Source organism: Hyperoodon ampullatus (assembly GCF_949752795.1).
Source record: "Hyperoodon ampullatus genome assembly, chromosome: 1".
NCBI lineage: Eukaryota > Metazoa > Chordata > Mammalia > Artiodactyla > Ziphiidae > Hyperoodon > Hyperoodon ampullatus.
The window spans coordinates 169,242,695-169,261,044 of record NC_136914.1 but is presented as its reverse complement, the minus strand read 5'-3'; the positions used below and the strand labels follow the sequence as shown (position 1 = coordinate 169,261,044).

The 18,350-nt window shown below is 40.0% G+C and overlaps 1 protein-coding gene across 6 annotated transcripts in view; it reads left to right on the top strand.

Moving 5' to 3' along the window:
• Nucleotides 1-7: 7 nt before the first annotated feature.
• Nucleotides 8-18,350, top strand: part of LDB2 (LIM domain binding 2) — a gene marked incomplete at both ends in the record, with an annotated part of 391,237 nt that continues 372,894 nt past the window's right edge. For all 6 annotated transcript variants that reach the window (XM_079699794.1, XM_079699793.1, XM_079699792.1 and 3 more), the window contains one exon: nucleotides 8-139. In XM_079699794.1, coding sequence (XP_079555920.1) covers nucleotides 8-139 — 132 coding nt within the window. The remainder of the gene's footprint in view (nucleotides 140-18,350) is intronic.

The following is an 18,350-nucleotide window of genomic DNA, read 5'->3' as shown; positions in this document are numbered from 1 at the left end:
AGGCAAGATGTCCAGCACACCACATGACCCCTTCTATTCTTCTCCTTTTGGCCCATTTTATAGGAGACATACACCCTACATGGTACAACCAGAGTACCGAATCTATGAGATGAACAAGAGACTGCAGTCGCGCACAGAGGTAAGTACTTCAACCTTGGGTGTGTGTTTGTGTGTGTGTGTGTGTGTGTGTGTGTTTTTCAAACTGTGCCTGAGCTTTTCCTGGGTGGCTGGCTGCATTCTGCGGGAAGTGTCCCACTAGATACTACCACGTACGTGGAAATGAGCGCCAGCATGAATCCACTAGTTTTGAACGCTGGGTTTCCAGGCACAGCAACTCTTGGAGCTGGGGACAGTTTCTGCCGGAATCTTGAAATAGACAACCCAGCACTTGATTCGCCTGCCGGGTGTCCAGAAATGCTGCTCTACCAGAACTCTGGCATTTTCAGGCTCTCAGTCGGTCCCCTTAGTGTTCTTGAGATAGAATTCCGAGGGATTTGGTGATCATTTGCATCCAGCAGAATAATTTATTTTTTTTAACAAATCCCAGAGGAAGTCTGCTTGACAGGCGTTTGCTTTTCAAAGTCATCAAAATCGAGGTGAAAAGGGCAGAAGAGCCACCCTTCGTACTTTTCAGAACTAGCTCTGGAGGGACATGTTTGTCTATTTCCGTGTTAAATTCAGAAACCAGTTGCTTGGGGCAAGGGGTTCTTGACTTTCTTCCCTAGGCGGTGGGAGTGTCTCCCAGGAGCTCTCACTTCCACGGGAGCTGGCTCAGAATTCAAGTCAGCTTGAGTTTTTGCATATTGTGATCTTGTGCCCCAGAGAGAAGCCTCACCTACTCGCAAACAACTCTGGGAGCAGAGAGGAGACAGGACTTTCAGAACTTTGTAAATGCAAAACTCCAGACCGCCTCCTGCAATTTAAATATTTAATGCCAGTTGACTTTTCCTCTGTGCTGGCTGGGCTGGTAGGTCCTACTCCTGGGCTGTCCATTTGCCTTTTAGTTGGGGCTTTGTGTTGAAGTGTTCTGAGAAGGAGTTTGTTATAGGGGCACCAAAGTCACTTTAAGAAGTAGAAGTCGCTGGGAATTCTGTCTTCTCTGCAGAGTACAGATACCCGGAGGGTTGATGGCAAAGAGCTTTCAGGGAGTAGCTTTGGTAGAATTTTAGGTAGAAGCTTGACTCTCAATTCTGGAAAGGGACTCAAGGTTGTACGATAAAATAAAACACACTTGCTTGAATTGTTAACAGAGCCATGGAGAATTCATGATGTTTAATGTATTTAATACAGCTAACAAGAAGTGACCTGCTTTCTGATTGGCTAACTGCTGGACAAGGACTGATTTAAAAAAAAAAAAAAAAGCTGGGCTGTCTTTATCACTGCTATTTTCTTTATATGTTAATACATCATAGATGTTAAGTGTACTTGATGATACAGTTGCTCTCCCCAGAAGCCAGTAGCTTTTATACAAGTGTAAACTCTGTCGTGCTAAGGGTGGTGAGCTGTTGACAGAAAATGATATTTGTGTGTTGTTGTGTGTGTGTAGTTGTGTGTGTACGTTACAATTTGTATATTGCATTCAGATCTTTGCAACTGTGTATTGGAATCTTAAACTCTTGCACAAACTATTGATTGTCGCAGCCTGCTTTCAGAATTAGGAGGACAGAAAATGTCATACAGTTCAGGCACACATAATTGCAACACAGATTTGGAGTAAAAAAAATGACTTAAAAATATGATTAGCTTTAAAAAAGAGACCAGGGGCCTTTATGGATCAATTCTTGAACAGCGGCAGGATTTAAAAAGAACCCGTGTCCATCTTACATTTTAGGAAGTTTTTGAGGAGTTGTAGAAGGAGGTTTTTCTCCATGCTTCTTGTTTAAGAGAACAGGCAGATTTCTCAGATATCTGTGTTCTCCTGTGCCCCTTAATTATCACCTGGCCAGTTCTGAGCTAGAATACTTATCTGGAGGACTTCTCTATCCTGGTCCTCATAAAAATCTGCAGGATGCAATAAGGTCCCCACATTTGTTTCACATTTGAGAGAAAACCTTTAAAGTCCCCCATTCATAGTATTGTTTCTTAAAACTGACACGTTATCTTTTGTGAGAGCTAAACTCAGGAATTCCTAACTTTTGGATTCTGAGGTATTACTTTTAAGTAGAAAACCTGCTTCACAGCTCAAGAAACTGGAGAGGAAAGCTTGCTATGACAAATCCTAAAGATTTTCTTAAACCTTGCTGACTGACAGAAAAGCACTGAGAACTGTTTTCTGGTATGTTCTAGAGCCAACCCTGAACACTTCTTCCCTTAATTAGATCTTTTTTATAATTATCCAGATAATTGCTCTGACACTTCCTTTTTTCTTTGCCAAGCAGTAAAGGATGTCACGACCCAAGGCCATAAGTTTGTTTTCATTTCATATGAAAAAAAGGAGAGAATCAAATAATTGCTCCTAAGATATATAAATATTAACATTCGATATTAGATTTTGATCAAAGTTTGTAATGGAAAAAATATTTAGAAAAAAATAACTTCTTGAAAAAGTTACATTGTGCATTTATCAATATTAATGGTGACTATTTATGGTAAAGTTGTTCTAAGCCCTAGAGAGGGATTGGTTGGAATAAAGTACAGTAATACCCAGCAAGGGTTATCAGTTTATTCACACACAAAATCACATAGATGTTGAGTGATTACTTTTAGAATTTAACTGATGCATCCAACCATTTTGGACAAGAGAGACTCTCTTTCTTCTCTCTCTCTCTTCTGGTTCCTGCTTCTATATTACATGGTATTATTTCGTTGACTCCTAATATCGCACTCTCACACACACATACACACCTATGTAATACTCTCGATTCTCCATTCTTTTGCGAACGTAGACTTGCCTAGAAAGAAATTGCAGCAAATCAGTTTCAATGAAAAAATTATAATCAAGTTTGCAGAAATTTCCTAGAAACCTTCTTTATGGAAAGGAAAAAAAGTAGTAAAGAAGCGCGGTGCCCACCTACTCTCCTTCCATAGATGACTCCCCCAAAGCATTCTCTCCTGGGGATTGATGCATTTCTTCCAATTAAATAAAATCAAAGCCCTTCAGAAGCTGGGTAGTTTTAAAAAACACTGGATTGGGAGTTAATCCTTTTTCGAACTTGTTTCTTTCACTTACATGGATCTTGGTTCCTCATAAGCAAATTATCTGCAAGGCCTCTTTAATTTAAAAATTCAGATTTTACCAAAGTTCAAGGTTTGGTTTTCTTTAGTATGAGAAAGCATTGTGAACTTGAGTAATGAGCACAGACGTTACTTCTTGGCTTACGGTACTTAGTTCAAAATCACAAATGGTACTGAAAAAATAGGGTCATAGTGGAGAAAATATTGCAGGGAGCGACCCTGCCAGTCTTGTTTAAGGCCAGTGCTGGGAGCAAGCAGTTCCTGGGACAAAGTAGGTGCTCAATAAACATTTGTGAACAAGCCGATCATGAATCAGTAGATGACAGAGGAGAGAGAATTTAACTATATCACTGAAATTGGCACCTTTCCTGAGAAGCACAATTCTGATGCCTTTGGGGGTCCTGGTACCTCCTGAAGCTGCTTTAGGGACCTACTTCCAATTCCCCTAAAAGTGCTCATCTCCACATTCTCCACACTTATTGCATCATGAGGCAATTTATATCCCTAATCTTTGTGGCAAAGGAAAGCAAGTGTCTAAGAAATTATGGGACCTCGTTTCTTTTTAAAGGAATTTGTATGCATTATGAAGCAAACAAAAACAACACAAATATGCTTTAGATGCTGTTGGCTATTGTGGGAAATAAAATTTCTTTGCAACACCGGAATCTCAGTGGAATTTCATAAAGAAGTACATAGATGTTTCCCCCTTTTTTAAATTGAAATTCAGAGAAACTCTTGGAGCTTTGTGTCAGTTTTGGTCACTGTAATTCCCAGGCAGTAGGAAGAGGGCTATGTTTTCCATTGTGTATGTTGCCATGAATTGACCTGAGATCTTCCAAATTATTTACTGTTTGAATGGTCTTGCTGTCTCAAATGTATTTTGAAAGAACGAAACTGCACAATTTTTAGTTTAACACTGCACACAGAGAACCGTCAGATAGGACTTAAAAATGTGTCCTAAAGATTTCAGGATTTGTTCTGTAACAAGCTTCAGTAATAACAAAAATAACAGTATTTTTTTCATTTCCTGAAGTCTGTGCTATAGGATTAAAAATATGTATAGGTAAAATATGAGATCATCATAGTGACCTTCATTTTTAGTGAAAGGATTTTAATAATGTTGGATTTTTATAGAATTTAAGAAAGTTTATCAAGTTATAAAAATTTTGGATATTGTAGACAACTCTTTTTACCTTATTCAAATGACCAAAAACGTCTCCATTCCAATGAAGATATTTTTAAGTACATAGATTTTTTTCCAGGTCGGCAGTATGCTAATTTTAATAAAATACCACAAACACCAGGAAAGTGTGGGTACTAGGATGTATTTCTTCTGTTTTGAGGTTTTTTATTCTTTTATCAGTATTACACATCCCACTCCCAAAGAGAAAACTGTGATTACAATGGGAAGCTGCCATGTAACAAGGATTTTATTAGAATTACGGTTTTTAGTTTTACAGGATTTAATATGAACGTTGAAAATATTTGAAGACCTTGAAATTTAAATCTGCTGCTTTCACCCCGCTTCAGCTCAACTCTCCAACTCCCCGGGGAGGGGGTGGGAGGGGGTGGAGGGTTCTCAGTCTTTTCTTTCAGCTACATTTTTATATACTTTAGTCACAGGGTTTCCCGTTGTAGCATCATGTTTATTCATGGGGTAGCTTAGTATCATTGATGCTCAGATGGAGCCTAGTTAAAATGAGATTAGGTATTTTGGATAGGTGGGAAAAAAATGAAAACTGCTTTGTGATAAACTTGGATTTTTTTTTTCCTAGAAATTTAGAAAGAAAAATGGTGCTGTTACTCTGAGGCATATGAATGATTTTCAGTGTTAAACACAGAACTTTCCAAGTTTTTCGTAGGGGGTTGGTGAGGAGTAGGGGGAGGGGGGATTAGTAGTGGTAAGGAAAGCTATTTTGAAAATGTTAAATGAAACCAAAAGTGAAGTTTTAAAAAATAAGAACTTCCAACCTCTCTTATTTTTCAAGATCTCTACATGGCCTCAGAAAACAAATTGCTGGACTCTTGTACGGATTTTATTTTCCTGAGGTCTTTTTTTCCCCCATTTTCCTACTATGGGAACTGTTTTTAATTAAAAATTGCTGCAAACTAACTATTCGTAGGAGGCCAAGAAGAAAAAAAAATCTCTCAGCTCACATTCAACACAGATTCTTATCAGCCTAAAATCAATGCACACTTAAATCTCTCCCCTTTTGGTATGTAAATTATGATATAGGATTTAAACAGTATTCATTTTTTAAGCATTTAGCTTTTTGTTTGGGTTTCAGAAAGAAATTAATTTAAAATGTATGGAGACAGGGCTATAAATCTCCTTTTATTACATTTGTCCACATTAACCCATTTTCATGAGGAACACAGAAAACCCCCTTTCTGAACAAGCAAACGAAACAGAAAACAAACAACCCCAAATATTGTCAGGAACAAGATTCATAAACTTACTTATTTGGATTTGGTTGGTGGGTCTCGGAATATAATTGATCTGGAAAAACAAATCTCTTTTTGAAAGTAGCAGAAAACAGAGCTTTAAAAATGTGTTCAGCTGATGTAGATATGACATATACCTTTGTCATTTTCTGACCAAAATATTTTCCTCCTTTCTTTCTTTCCTTCCTCCTTCCTTTCCCTTCCTCCCTCCCTCCCCTCCTTCCCTCCCTCCCTCCCTCCTTTCCTTCCTTCCTCTCTTTCTTTTTCTTTCTTTCCATCTTTCTTATCAATCTGAGCTTAGACTCTTTTTTTTACATTTAAATTCTGGCAGCATGCATCTGAACATAGGCAACTATTAATACTTGAGACAAACTTCAGCCCTTCCTTCAAGAATTTCTATACTTCAGGCAATGACAATATCTGTGTCTGGAAATACAGAGATGATTAAGACCATTTGGTAACAAAGGGCGACGTACAAACCAGTTCTTACAATGTAGTGCCCTGTTAGGTTAATACACTGTGCCTTTGTATATTGAAAGATATATACCTTTCTGAAAAGTAGTCGTGATGATAGTAACTAGCATCTATGCAGGGGTCACTATCTGTAGGGCCAAGGCGCTAAGTGCTTTCTGTACATCAGCTCATGTAACCCTCATAATCACCTCCTGAGATTGGTACTCCTAACATCTTCAGTCTTACCGATGAGGAAACAAAGGGTTAAGTAAATTGTCTAAGGTCACACAGATGGTAGTTTAATTTTAGAAGTTATGCTGTTAACTGCTTTGCTCTATAGCACTTCTCTGAGATAAGAAATACTAGCAAGGATTTTAGTTTCACCTGTGGAAATTTATTAGGTGAATGCATTCATTTTTTCCTTGGATAGGTTGACTTTGGCAGTGGCTGGAAAGATGACCCCATCCACCTAACCTGGTTGGACTGTTTGCCTCTCAAGTGTCTGACTCATTTCAAAAGGGACCATGTGAAATTCCAAAGGATGGAATCAGAGGTGGAAAACATACCCTGGTTATATACCCCAAATTCACACTCCCTATTAAAGAATGAATATTTTCAGTATTCATTGAAGTGGCCTTATCTGAAGAGTCACTGGACTTGTTGTGGAACACTATGCATAGTAATCTAAGAGTTTAATTTTTTTTTAACTTAAAAATATTTAAATTTCTATTCAGTGCTTGACTCTTCTCAGGCGTGTTCTGTAGAAGACGGTGGTTTAATTATTTTAAACATCAATGGGATGAGTAGAAAAGCTATCCCATTTTTGGTAGTGCCACCCCCCTCCAAATATAAGATTAGGAGAGTAAATTAGAATGTAGCATGATGTTGGCTTTCTTTGCAGGTAATCAATTAGGAATCATAGAAAAAATAAAGGCATAGAGGGAAGAGAGCTCCTAACGTGTGTTGGTTTCTCACTATCCTAGTTTGACCCTAAGAGGCAGTCTGTCCACGTCGTGTGTCTTTGGATTTCCTCGTGGGAAATGAGGTTTCCTTCCTAATCCTGTAGCCTGCTTTAGCTAACTGTGAGGCCACTGTGTTTGTAGTAAATGCCTGCCAATTATTAGAGATAAGATGGATCTCTTCATGTGATCCACTCCCAAGCCCAAGATGCATGTGTTCTGGTTCCTTTAACAGATAAGGAAACTGAGGCTCAGAGATGCGAAGACCAAGTCCATACATGGGCATCCCCGTGGGCTGGATCTTTTGACTCCCCCATTCAGTGCTCTGCCCAGAAGCTTGCTGGTAAAGGCTACCCGCTCCCTGTTGGAAGTCCTGACAGCCACCCCTTGCCCTCAATTTACTACGACTTTTGACCAGCCTAGTTTGAAGTTATAGTCTTCCAATTAAAAACAGAGTGCTGAGCATTAAAGATGTGGTAGACCCCTCTGAAGAAGACGAACCACCCCTGTTCTGGGGACATCACAAGCCCCCATCCTCTCTTTTCAAGATTTGGATGGTCTCCTAACTATACTCTCTGCTCCCTCTTTCCACTATATAATCTATTTTCCCGCAAGCAGCCAAGGTGATATTTTTGAAGCAGAAATCAGAGCACATCACTTTCCAGCTCCCCCTCACACCTAGAATAAGCTCCAAACTCCTTGCTCTGGCTTTTAAGGCTCTATTGATCTGTTGTTTCCTGATGGCCCAGTCTTACCACGTGTTCAGCAAACTCCAGCCACAGGGGACTTCTTTGGATCCATTAACTTGCCAAGCTTGTGCATACCTCAACACCCTTGCCCTCAGTGGTAGAATGCATATACGGATTCCTCCATAATAACACTTATAAGTATTAGGAAATCTAACTTGAATTAGAATTTGGCATGGTGTTGGCTTGATTTGCAGGTAATTGATTCAATGTCTCAAATAAAATAACAACCATGAAGGATGAGTCCTAACACTTAGTAGGGCCTCTACTGATCAACTTAGATGCCCCCTTCACAGAGAGGCCTTCCTTAATCAGCTCATTACCCCTCCCACACACAGTCTCACTCACTTTCTATCACATGCCCTGATAATTTTCTTCGTAGGAATTATAGCAAGCTGGTATTTTTTTTTGCTTCTAGTTTATTTCTCAAGTGTCAATAGAATATAAGCCACGTGGGAACAACGGCCTCATCTGTCTCCTTTACAGTTGTCTGCCCAGTGCCCCATAGCACATAGTTGATATGCAAAATATATCTGTTGAATAAAGGAAATTATGTTGTACCAGCACTATCCAGACTGACACTGGAATTTACCTTGAATCTTCCCAACAATCACCGACAACTACAGTTGGAAAAGAATCTGTAAGCCTAATAGTCGGGTGAGCATTTACAGATAGAATGTTCAGCCAGACCTGCAGAGAAAAGAAGCCTGAAGAGAGGAATTTCTTCTGTGAAAGATGTGTTGAGCTGAGAACTTTTCCCTCTGGGTAGTATGAATCTGTTGGGAATCTCCTGACTTCTGATGAAAAATATTTACACCTTTCTCATTTGCTATTTCTACTACTTCTCTCTTTGGGCCCCTCCCTGAGGGCCCACAGCCATGAATTATGATATGAATCACGATAATACCTTACATTTCCTGGAGCACTTTGCATTTTGGGAAAGTGCTTTCAGGGCCATTAATTAGCTTATTTGAAGTGATTTATACAACAGAAAATATGGGAAGTTATATTAGTATATGATGTGGTTTATAATGTCTTTGTGTTTACGAATTGTGTGGTGTGTTTGTGTTATGTGTGTGTGAATGTGTGTGCATATGTATTAGAGAGAGACAGAGACATAGAGACAAGAGAGAGATATTTGCTCACCCCAATCAGATTTTGTTTGTGTATGTGTGAAACTTCTGGTTAGGAAACATGCACAACTTCTTTTCCACTAGTGGTTTTTTCTTTGGAATGAAGAGAGTAGCGTGCCTGGAATGTAAAGATCTGAACTGAAGTATGACTTATAACAAATCAGATTTGGATCCAAACCCTGGCTCTACCTCTTGCTTGCTGTGTGATCTTAGGACAGTCATTTAACTTTTCTGAACCTTCATTTTCTTAGCCTGAATTTTATTTTGGGAGGTGAATGGCTAAATGCATGTAAAAATTCCTGGTATATAGTAAGTGCTCAATAAATGGGAACTATGATGATGGTGATGATTATGCTGCCCTTTTCTCTGCCCCATCAGAAAATTAAGTTGTGTAAGTCATGCAAAACATTGCTTGATTTCCTAGAAGTATCTTTATTTACTTATTTTTTATTGAACTATAGTTGATTTACAATATTGTGTTAGTTTAAGGTGTACAGTAAAGTGATATATGTGTGTGTGTGTATATATATATATATATGTTCTTTTTTCAGATTCTATTCTATTATAGGTTATTACAAGATATTGAATATAGTTCCCTGTGCTATATGGTAAATCCTTGTTGTTTACCTTATATATAGTGTTGTGTATCTGCTAATCCCATAGTCCTTACCCCTCCCCCTTTCCCCTTTAATAACCATAAAAGTATCTTTAAAAATATATCTTACAAGGCTTGCACAAGCATATTTCAATTTAATGAATGAAACTTGCAGTGACATGTAGGATTTGTGGGTTTGGGGTTCTTATAATACGTGACAGAATCATCAGGGCGTTCCACCATCATATGATAGTGATGACACAATAATCATACACCTTCTTGTGGTTGTGATCTCCCCCAAAGTCCAGGTTATAATTAACTCTTAGACATACCAAGGTTAAAGACTAAGAACTGATCAATGTATGGGACACACGCACACCATTCTGTTGGGGAAAATCTGTGTTCAGGGTTTGCTCTAGCTAAGAACTCAGTGGAGACAGCAAAATATTGAAATGTTCCTCTTCACCAGTGCCTTTGCAGGGCCATCTAAACAGGGACACTGGGGAGGGCTGGAGAGCACACACCCACTGGCCTTGACTGGCCATTTTGTCTAAAGAGGTGTACTTCTCAAAATGCTGCCTGGGACAGACTCCTCCAAGGGAGCTGTGTCAGTACTGGGTGAAGCCCAGAGCCCCACCTGCATGTCTGGACAGATAACAGCCCTGCCAAACTGATCCACTGTGACATCTTGTGGCTTACTCCTTAACACAGTGCAATGTACACGGGTGGAACTGGTGATGCTCTGAACAGCACCATGTGGCATCTATCTGGCCAGAGGGATCAGGTTGACAGGTAGTAAAGCTACCCGCCTCTACTTTCTTTATGGATGCAACTGATTGTTACAATGGGCTGCTTTGTCCCACCGACTTCAGTGTACAGCCTCCCTGATTTTTCATATTGAATTCCTTAAATTACACATACCTTCCTACACTTCATTTCATTGATTAGGTCACCTGTGATTTTTATGTAGAATTCCACATTAATAATAATTTTTAATCAACCTTTCTAGAGGAATAGCTTACATAACTCAAACATTACGTTGTTTTAAATTTTAATTTAATACATATTAAATTAAATATAATTTAGATTTACATTTGTTTTAATATATGTTATTTTTTTAGAGAGGGTAGTGCTTTAAATTTTGCCTCCCATTATGGGTAATTTCTTAGGATTCATGAAAATTTGATCTTGAGATTGAAAATCTGTGCAGACAATCAAAAGTTACACTAATAATTTATACAAGGCTAACCATTCGGCAGTACACACGCACACACAAAACCCTTCTTATGCCTTATAATGTTATCCATGATTACTCTCCAGTTGGCTGAAATTTCTTCCTTGAAATTGAAATTAAGCAGTTGGTGCGTATCACGTGCCTTTGAAAGGTTCTGATACAGAAACTCTGATGGAGCCTCTGGCTTCCCAGTTGGCTGAATCCTAGAATTTCAGGGCTGGAATAGATGTGAGTGATCATCTAGTCCAAACTTCTGATTGTGGAGATTGTGGAAGTGCTGAAACCAGACACAGGTGGTGCTTACCTGGACTACAATCTGTTGTGGATTCAGAAGTGGTCTCAGGTTTTCTAAATCATAACACTAGTTGCCCAGGTAGTACCCAGGAAGTGGCCAAATCAAACACTCTTACCTATCACTAATTTGTACTTCAACCCTACAAACACTTTTCCTTTTCAAACCCCTTTCTTCTTTCCAGTTTTCCAATTTGCCCTAAAATGGTATCGATCTTTAGCTTCATGCTATTGATGTTGAAAAACACATCACTAAGCTTTATTGCTTTAGAATTTATGACTGTTTTCCTTGCCAATTTATTTAAAATAAAGTTGCATATGTTTTAAGAAATAGGTCTACTTTTTCTGATTTTAAGAACTTGGTTCATTATCAATAATAGAATATTTGTAAAGTACAATGTACAAATAGGTAAATAAAAATTATCTTTAGTTCTACTATGCAAAAAATTGCTGTTAACATTTTAGCATATCAATCTAAGACAGACAAACATATGCATCAGCCTTTACATGCTTAGGGACATACCGAACACCCGTTTGAATCCGGCTCTTTTAACTAAAATTATTAGTATTTCACCATGTTCTTAAATCTTCTTAAAATTTTGAGTTGCCTGAATTATTTACACAAATGTTTATGTTTTTAACATGATATATATATGTATATATTAGCATGATATATATATATTTTAAAAAATTATCCAGCTTCTTTGCACCATGATTTGATCTCAAGGAAATAGCATTCTTAGTAATCAATCTTGTCCCAAGTAAGTTGGAGGGCTGCTGATATAAGGCGTTAGCTATGGTGCCTATTGTGATTACCATTAACATTTAATACTTGTCAGAAGTCTTGCACCCAGGACTCTCTGTCTCCTTTAAGAAAGCTTTTCCCTCCCATTTGAAGGCAGATCATTTTCCCCCGTTTATCTTTCCTTTGTATTATTTCTGAGTCGGGAGGCAACCAGCACACAACCTTGTGCAATGTTTGTAAATCAAAAGATTTTTGCACAATTCCTACTGCAAAGAGGGAGGTTGAATTCATGTTAAGAGTTAGTGTTGATCTAGAACCAGTAGTTGGGATACAGCCAGTTAATTTATGATACCGTTTGAAGGACATGTCTTCAATTCAAGGAGGAAAGTGATATCTCATAAAGTGGGCTATGTCATGAGTTGTATGCAGTATTATCTTATTTTCCTCACTGGGTCGAAGAGCTCCTTGGGGTCAGGTACTACCTTATTCGTGTTTTATCCATCATGACAAGTGACAGCCTTGGTGGCCAACTGCAGTCTTTTTTTTTAAAGGTACATTTCACAGAAGCCGCCATTTTGTAACTAGATTCTGAGTTATCACTGTTTTTATATGGGTGATATGCATTTTATAGATAAGCCTCACACACATGTTCTAGGAAAGAGCAGTCATAGCATGCAATCAGACTGTGTCCCCTGCATAACATGAGCATTGAATGATTAACTTCTGGAGTCCAGCAGACTTGTTTCTCTCCTTACTATTTGTGTGACCTTGAGTGAGTTAACTCACCCTTCTGTGCTCTGGATAATGTGGGGATGATAATAGAATCTACATCCTTGGATTTTTATGAGGATCAGGTGAGATAATTCTTATAAAGTGATGAGCATAGTGCCTGTGCCCTCTGAGTGTTCATTACTACGATGACGATGACGCTGATTTGTTTGGCAGATGTTGAAGTCTACCATATGTGATATTACTGGTCTGGAGATGAAGAGGGCAGCATGCCTGACTTGAAAGGGCTTAGTGAGACCACAGTAAGGATTTGCAGAGAAGGAGGGATGAATGGGAATTTGCCAATTTAAGAATAGTGGTGGAAAGGATGCTTTTGGCTGAAGGAAAGGCACAGGCAAAGAAAGTGAGTCTCAAAAGATGATGCTCTGTTTGAGGAAGGGTGAGGATTTTGGCATAGCTGAGGCTTAAGGTCTAGGGTGGCTGTATGAGTGTGTATATATGTGTGTATTTGGAATGGGGTTGGAATGTGGTAGGAAATAAACCTGGAGAGGAAGTGAGGGCTGGTTGTGAAGCCTTCGTTATGTCCAGTTATGTCCAGTGAGGCCGTTGGTCTCTATCCATTAGAGACTATCTGTTGGACTTCAGTATAGTGAGTACGAATAGGGCCCTGGCATGATTATTTAATTTCTCAGTGCTTTGGTTTCCTCATCTGGAAAATGACACAAGAGTAGCCCTCACCTCATAGGTTTTGTTTTAGGGAATTTAATGGGATGAGGCCTTTAAGCTTTTAGACCTGCTGGTCCACCACCTCACTACTATGTAGTAAGGATTCCATCAACGTTGGTTTCTACTCTCAGGCAAAGGGAACTGATAAAGGTACTTTTTGGCCCGGGCAGTGAAACCAATGATATGCCTTCGAGCAAGGTCACTCTGGTCACTTTGTGGAGGGCAGACTGGCAGTCTGTCTAGGAGCATATTTGTCTGCTGAGAGGAGGGGGTCAGTGGATGGGGAGATGCACAAAGGAAAAATGACACACATTTACTGGCTGGCTGAGCTATTTTTAGCCTAGCGTGTCTGAAGCAAAGGATGGATTTTCATGGCATTTTTTTTTAAGATGCAAAATTACTGTGAGCCAAAGTTATGTAACTTGCCTAGGGACACTTTATTTGTCCACCAATGAGGCCACTGTGGGGTCCACAAAACTTTTAACAGCCATTTTAGAGGGTGGGTCCCCAGGGTCGCCAACCCTGACTTTTCCTCCTGCCGTGACAGAATTGGGAAGCTCGAATTGATGAGCTGGGGCTTCTGGGAAGATCCCCCCCTTACCTGGCAGCCAGCCTGGAACCAGGACCCCAGACGGAGATGACAATGAGTCAAGTGAAGAGGTTGAGTGGGGAGCGAGAAGATGGGTTGAAATCCTTTCCCACCCAGGCCATGTAACATGAGTCTCTGAGCCTCAGTTTCCTTGGTGTAGAATGGGCAGAACAATAGGTCAGCATCCGAGGAAAATCTTGGACAGTCAGTGAGATGGTGGAGGGACACTGCCAATACCGGGAGGTATTGGAGGGTGACTCTGCCCTTCCCTACCTGGCATTTCATGTCATATCGAGGGCCAAAGAATTTTGTTCAAGAGTGTTTCTTAGACTCTTCTTACATTTTCTTTCCTCCCTAAACTTGAGCCTGTGACCTTAGATAAATCTTTCCCTTTCCTGAGCCTATTTCCTCTTCTGACAGCTCTGGATTCGAAGAGATATGAACTGCAAGGTATCCTTTCCATCACTATTTTTATTCTGATTCCCATTAGGTGGACTGTCTGCTTCTGTTTTTAATCTCCCACATGAAACATACAATCAAGGTAAATAATGTGCTCCTGACATTGAGACTCCTGCCCCTTTTCTCCCACCTCACTTGCTGAGGGGATCTTGCTGAGTCACAGAAAGATTTGTCTTGCTTTTCCTCCCGCATTGGCTGGAGCTGGAGCACCACTCTGGCCTTCTCACCCTCTGGGCACCATTGTCTTAAAACCTGCACATGAAAGAAGGTCCGGGGATTGTTTTTTCCGGTCTTTATAAAAAACCTCAAAATGCAAATGCAGGATGTCCTAAAATCACAGAGTTCAGAGGGGTCCCGGTACCGTTTGTTTTTTTCTTTTTTTTAAAGAAAGATTAAAATTCATCCGAACCAAGACTAGAAAATAAGCTTAAGGTGTCAGGTTATTCCGAAAAGACTGTTAATGCCTGTTGGCTGAGTGCATTAAACTGCTTTGAAATGATCACTTGTGTGTACTATTTTAAAAGCTGCTTGCTAGGAGGGTTATTTAAACCTGTTTTTTTCCGGACTCAAAACTTCACATTTGTCCGTTGAAAAAAATACTATATTTGAAACAAATAAACATTAAAATATAGTTTATCATATTTCCAGCCATTCGTCTGAAAGAAAAATATGTCAAGACATTTATAGTTAGAAACTGAAAACTCCGCCCTAATTCACTCCATTGTATTTCCAAGAAGCCCAGCCATATATAATATTACCGGGTCTCCTGAGGCCTCCTTGAAGGGATACCAGATACTCCTGGTATAACAAGAGATTGGGGGAGGTGGGGAGAGAACGGCCAGGGAATGGCTTCCAGTCCTAATTCTATATTTCCTGTGATTTTTTTTTTTTAATGGAGGCAGGGGAAAAGGAGAGAAGAATGAACTCTGCTGTTACTTTTAGTATGGCTTTGACTTTTAAACCATTTAAAAAGGAACATTCATGGTGGCACCCTGGGGTGTCTAGGATGGGATTGCCTTGGCTCCTTCATCCCTCAATCACCTGTTGAGTTTTTTTTATTATGTGCTCAGTGATGGAGGTCTACCAGGAAGCCCTGCCCTCATGCTCAAAGCCTAGTGGGGAAGACAGCCAGCTGAACGTCTGCTTATGATGGGCAAGACTGGGCTGTTGAGAGCAGCGAGGATGAAAGGTATCCCAGCAGGGGCTGTGGTATCAGGACACACACACTCCCGCGCCCGCTTACGCTCTAAGTTGCTTACATTATGGAGTAAATTGTGATCTAAATATTCGTATTTTTAATCTAGAGCACTGCTAACTTTTTGACAACACTGTGTATCCAATGATCTTTGGAGAAATTAAGCTGCTTAAGTATCCCAAAACAGGGAGATAAAGTCATGCAGCATTCATGCCCCCATGATGGCTGCACCCAGGTCCCTTAAACTACTATAACCTAAACTGTGGGTGAGGAAGAAGAAAAGGGGACTCCTCTAAGCCTACTTAAAAGCCAAGATATGGCAAAAATAATCTTTTTTTTCTGCCTTAGTCCATGAGAAATTGTCTTTGTGTAGGGTAGAAAATGTCATCCTTACCAAAGAGTTAATCAGTAATTTTTGTGAAACTTCCAGGTTCTCATTTAATGAATCTTAATTGAAAAAATATCCCCCTCCTCCAACTATGGTATATAGCTAGACAATATTGAGAGGAGTTTAGGGAAGGAAACAGATCATGCAAAGCCTTAAGTGGTTAGGAATCCATAAAACTGAAGGCAGGGGACTGGATGAGAAAAAAAGCAGTATCTCAAAAATTCAAGATGAGGAACAATGTAATCATACTGTGTATTTATTAAGTGTCTGCTGCATGTCAATCTCCCAGGTGAGCACTTTAACTTTAAGTTAAGTTGCACAGCAGTGCAATAAGTAGGATTATTACCTCTATTTTACAGATGAGGGAACTGAGGCTGAGAGAGGCTTAGGAATTAGCCCAGAGTTTCACAGCAGGCAAGAGTCACACTATGGCTTGATCCTGGGTGCACCCAAGGCAAGAGCTGATCTTCACCCTGCAATTCCACTAACTCTCCAGATGGTGCCCCACTTTACAGGTGAAGAAACTGAGGCCCAGGGAAGTCCAAGCAGGCCTTGGGTCATAACATGAGGCACAACTGAAGCCTTATCATTGGTGATGACTTTGGGTCCTTAGTGGAAACCAGCACGTGCACAAAGAGAATCCACCATGAGTTCACATCACCCTGGCCTTCTTGAGGTATGGGACCACATTTGGCTCATCTTTGTATCAACAACACAGAATACAGGTGCAGAAGAGATGCTCTAGACCTTTCTTGACTCAATAAAGACTATGAGAAAAAAGCAGGCCCAGAAGTTTAAACACAACTAACTAAGCTCCACACAGACAAGCATGAGGTCTGTCCTTCCAGGAACAGCAGCCTATAGGTCATGTTTATGTGAATTAGTAAAAGGTCTTCCCTCTGGGTGAGCTTTTTTGTGCAAAGGGAAAGCTTTCTGATCTTCCTGGCAGACACTAGCCCCAAAGGGCTTGGCAAAGTGCTTGGGATTTTAGTCCTCTCTTCCTATTTCCTTGGCCAACTGCCTTTTTTTGCAGTGCGGAAACTGCCCAAATGTACAAATAGGACTATTTTTATTTAATTCAGTCACCCAGTGTCTAACCCAGGACCTGGAATCTGATGGATACTCACTATATATCAATTGAACACATGAAGAATTTTAAAGGCAGTGCTAAATGGTCTACTGTCATTAGAATACAGTGAATACCGTAGAATGTTTAGGCCATGTGTCATGGAAGAGGTTGGATTTGAATTGGTCTTATAAGGGATTATGGGCTTTGGATTTGTTGAGGAAGAAAAAGAGCAACCCAGCTGGAGGGAGCAAAGGCCTGAGATGCTGGTCTGGGGCAGGAATAGGATGTGGCTGTCTGCTCTTTGCTCAGGGAAGTCTCTGCAGGGAAGAGAGTTGCATAATTGGAGTAGGCACCATTCTATTCTCACTGTGTTCCATCCTTGGGGCCCGCAATCCACAGAATACAGTCATTTTAATGGTATTTTGAAAACATCACTCAGGTTGCTGAAAGGAGAATGATTTGGGAGGATTTAATAACAGATGCAAGAAGACACATTAGAGAAGGATATTACAGTTTTCCAGGTAAAAGATAATAATGAATTGGATCAACTTGAAGCCCATCAAGGGGGCAGATGAGTGTGGATGGGGCAGTGCTTGGTGATGGATTGGCAATGGAGGGCGTTGGGTAGGAGAGGTCTCCAGCCTAACTCTAAGGTTACTGGAATAAGTATAGGGACTCTTTCCAGACTTCATCTCTACCCATTCTTGCCAACAGCATGTATCTGGGTCCTCAAGCCCCAAATCAGTGTGCAGTTCAATGATGTTCACTCTACCTGCTTCCCAGAATCCACTTGAAATAACAGTAACAGCATCCTCCTTGTCCATCCGTTCTGTTAAATTCCTCCGTAGCCTTCTCTGCCTCCCTGGAGCTCTGCATTTCCCAAGCCCCTTCCCTTTACCTACTTTTGATTAGCTTCTACTTTCACAGCATCTTCATCACTTACCAGTTCAACATTCTTTTTTTTTTTTTAAAGCAAAGATTGATTAAGAGTTTATTCTCTTCCCCATTTCTGAGTCTCATTATTTCCCTGTTTCTTCTTGGTTATTAGTGGTCCTGTTTTCTCTCAAGTGCCTTTTGTCTTTGAAAAGCTCTTGTGATTCTCTTAAGCCCATTTGCCGTTTTCCTGGCCTGTCACCCTTTTCCCTATCAACCTTAAGTACGGCATTAGAGTTTTCTTTCATCCCTTCTTCCCTTCTCCAGGTACAGCTATAGACACTTGACCGCTCTAAGTTTGCTAAGCAGTGTCTGACTCAACATAGAAGCTCAATAAATATTGGTTAAGTTTGTTCCTTTTCTTGAATGTGCAGACTTTGATGGAACCACTTAAAATGCTCTGGTACACACTCTCTTTTATATTTATATATATGTGTGTATGGCTACCTGAATCCAGGCTTTCCCTGGGGAGACTCACAAAATAATT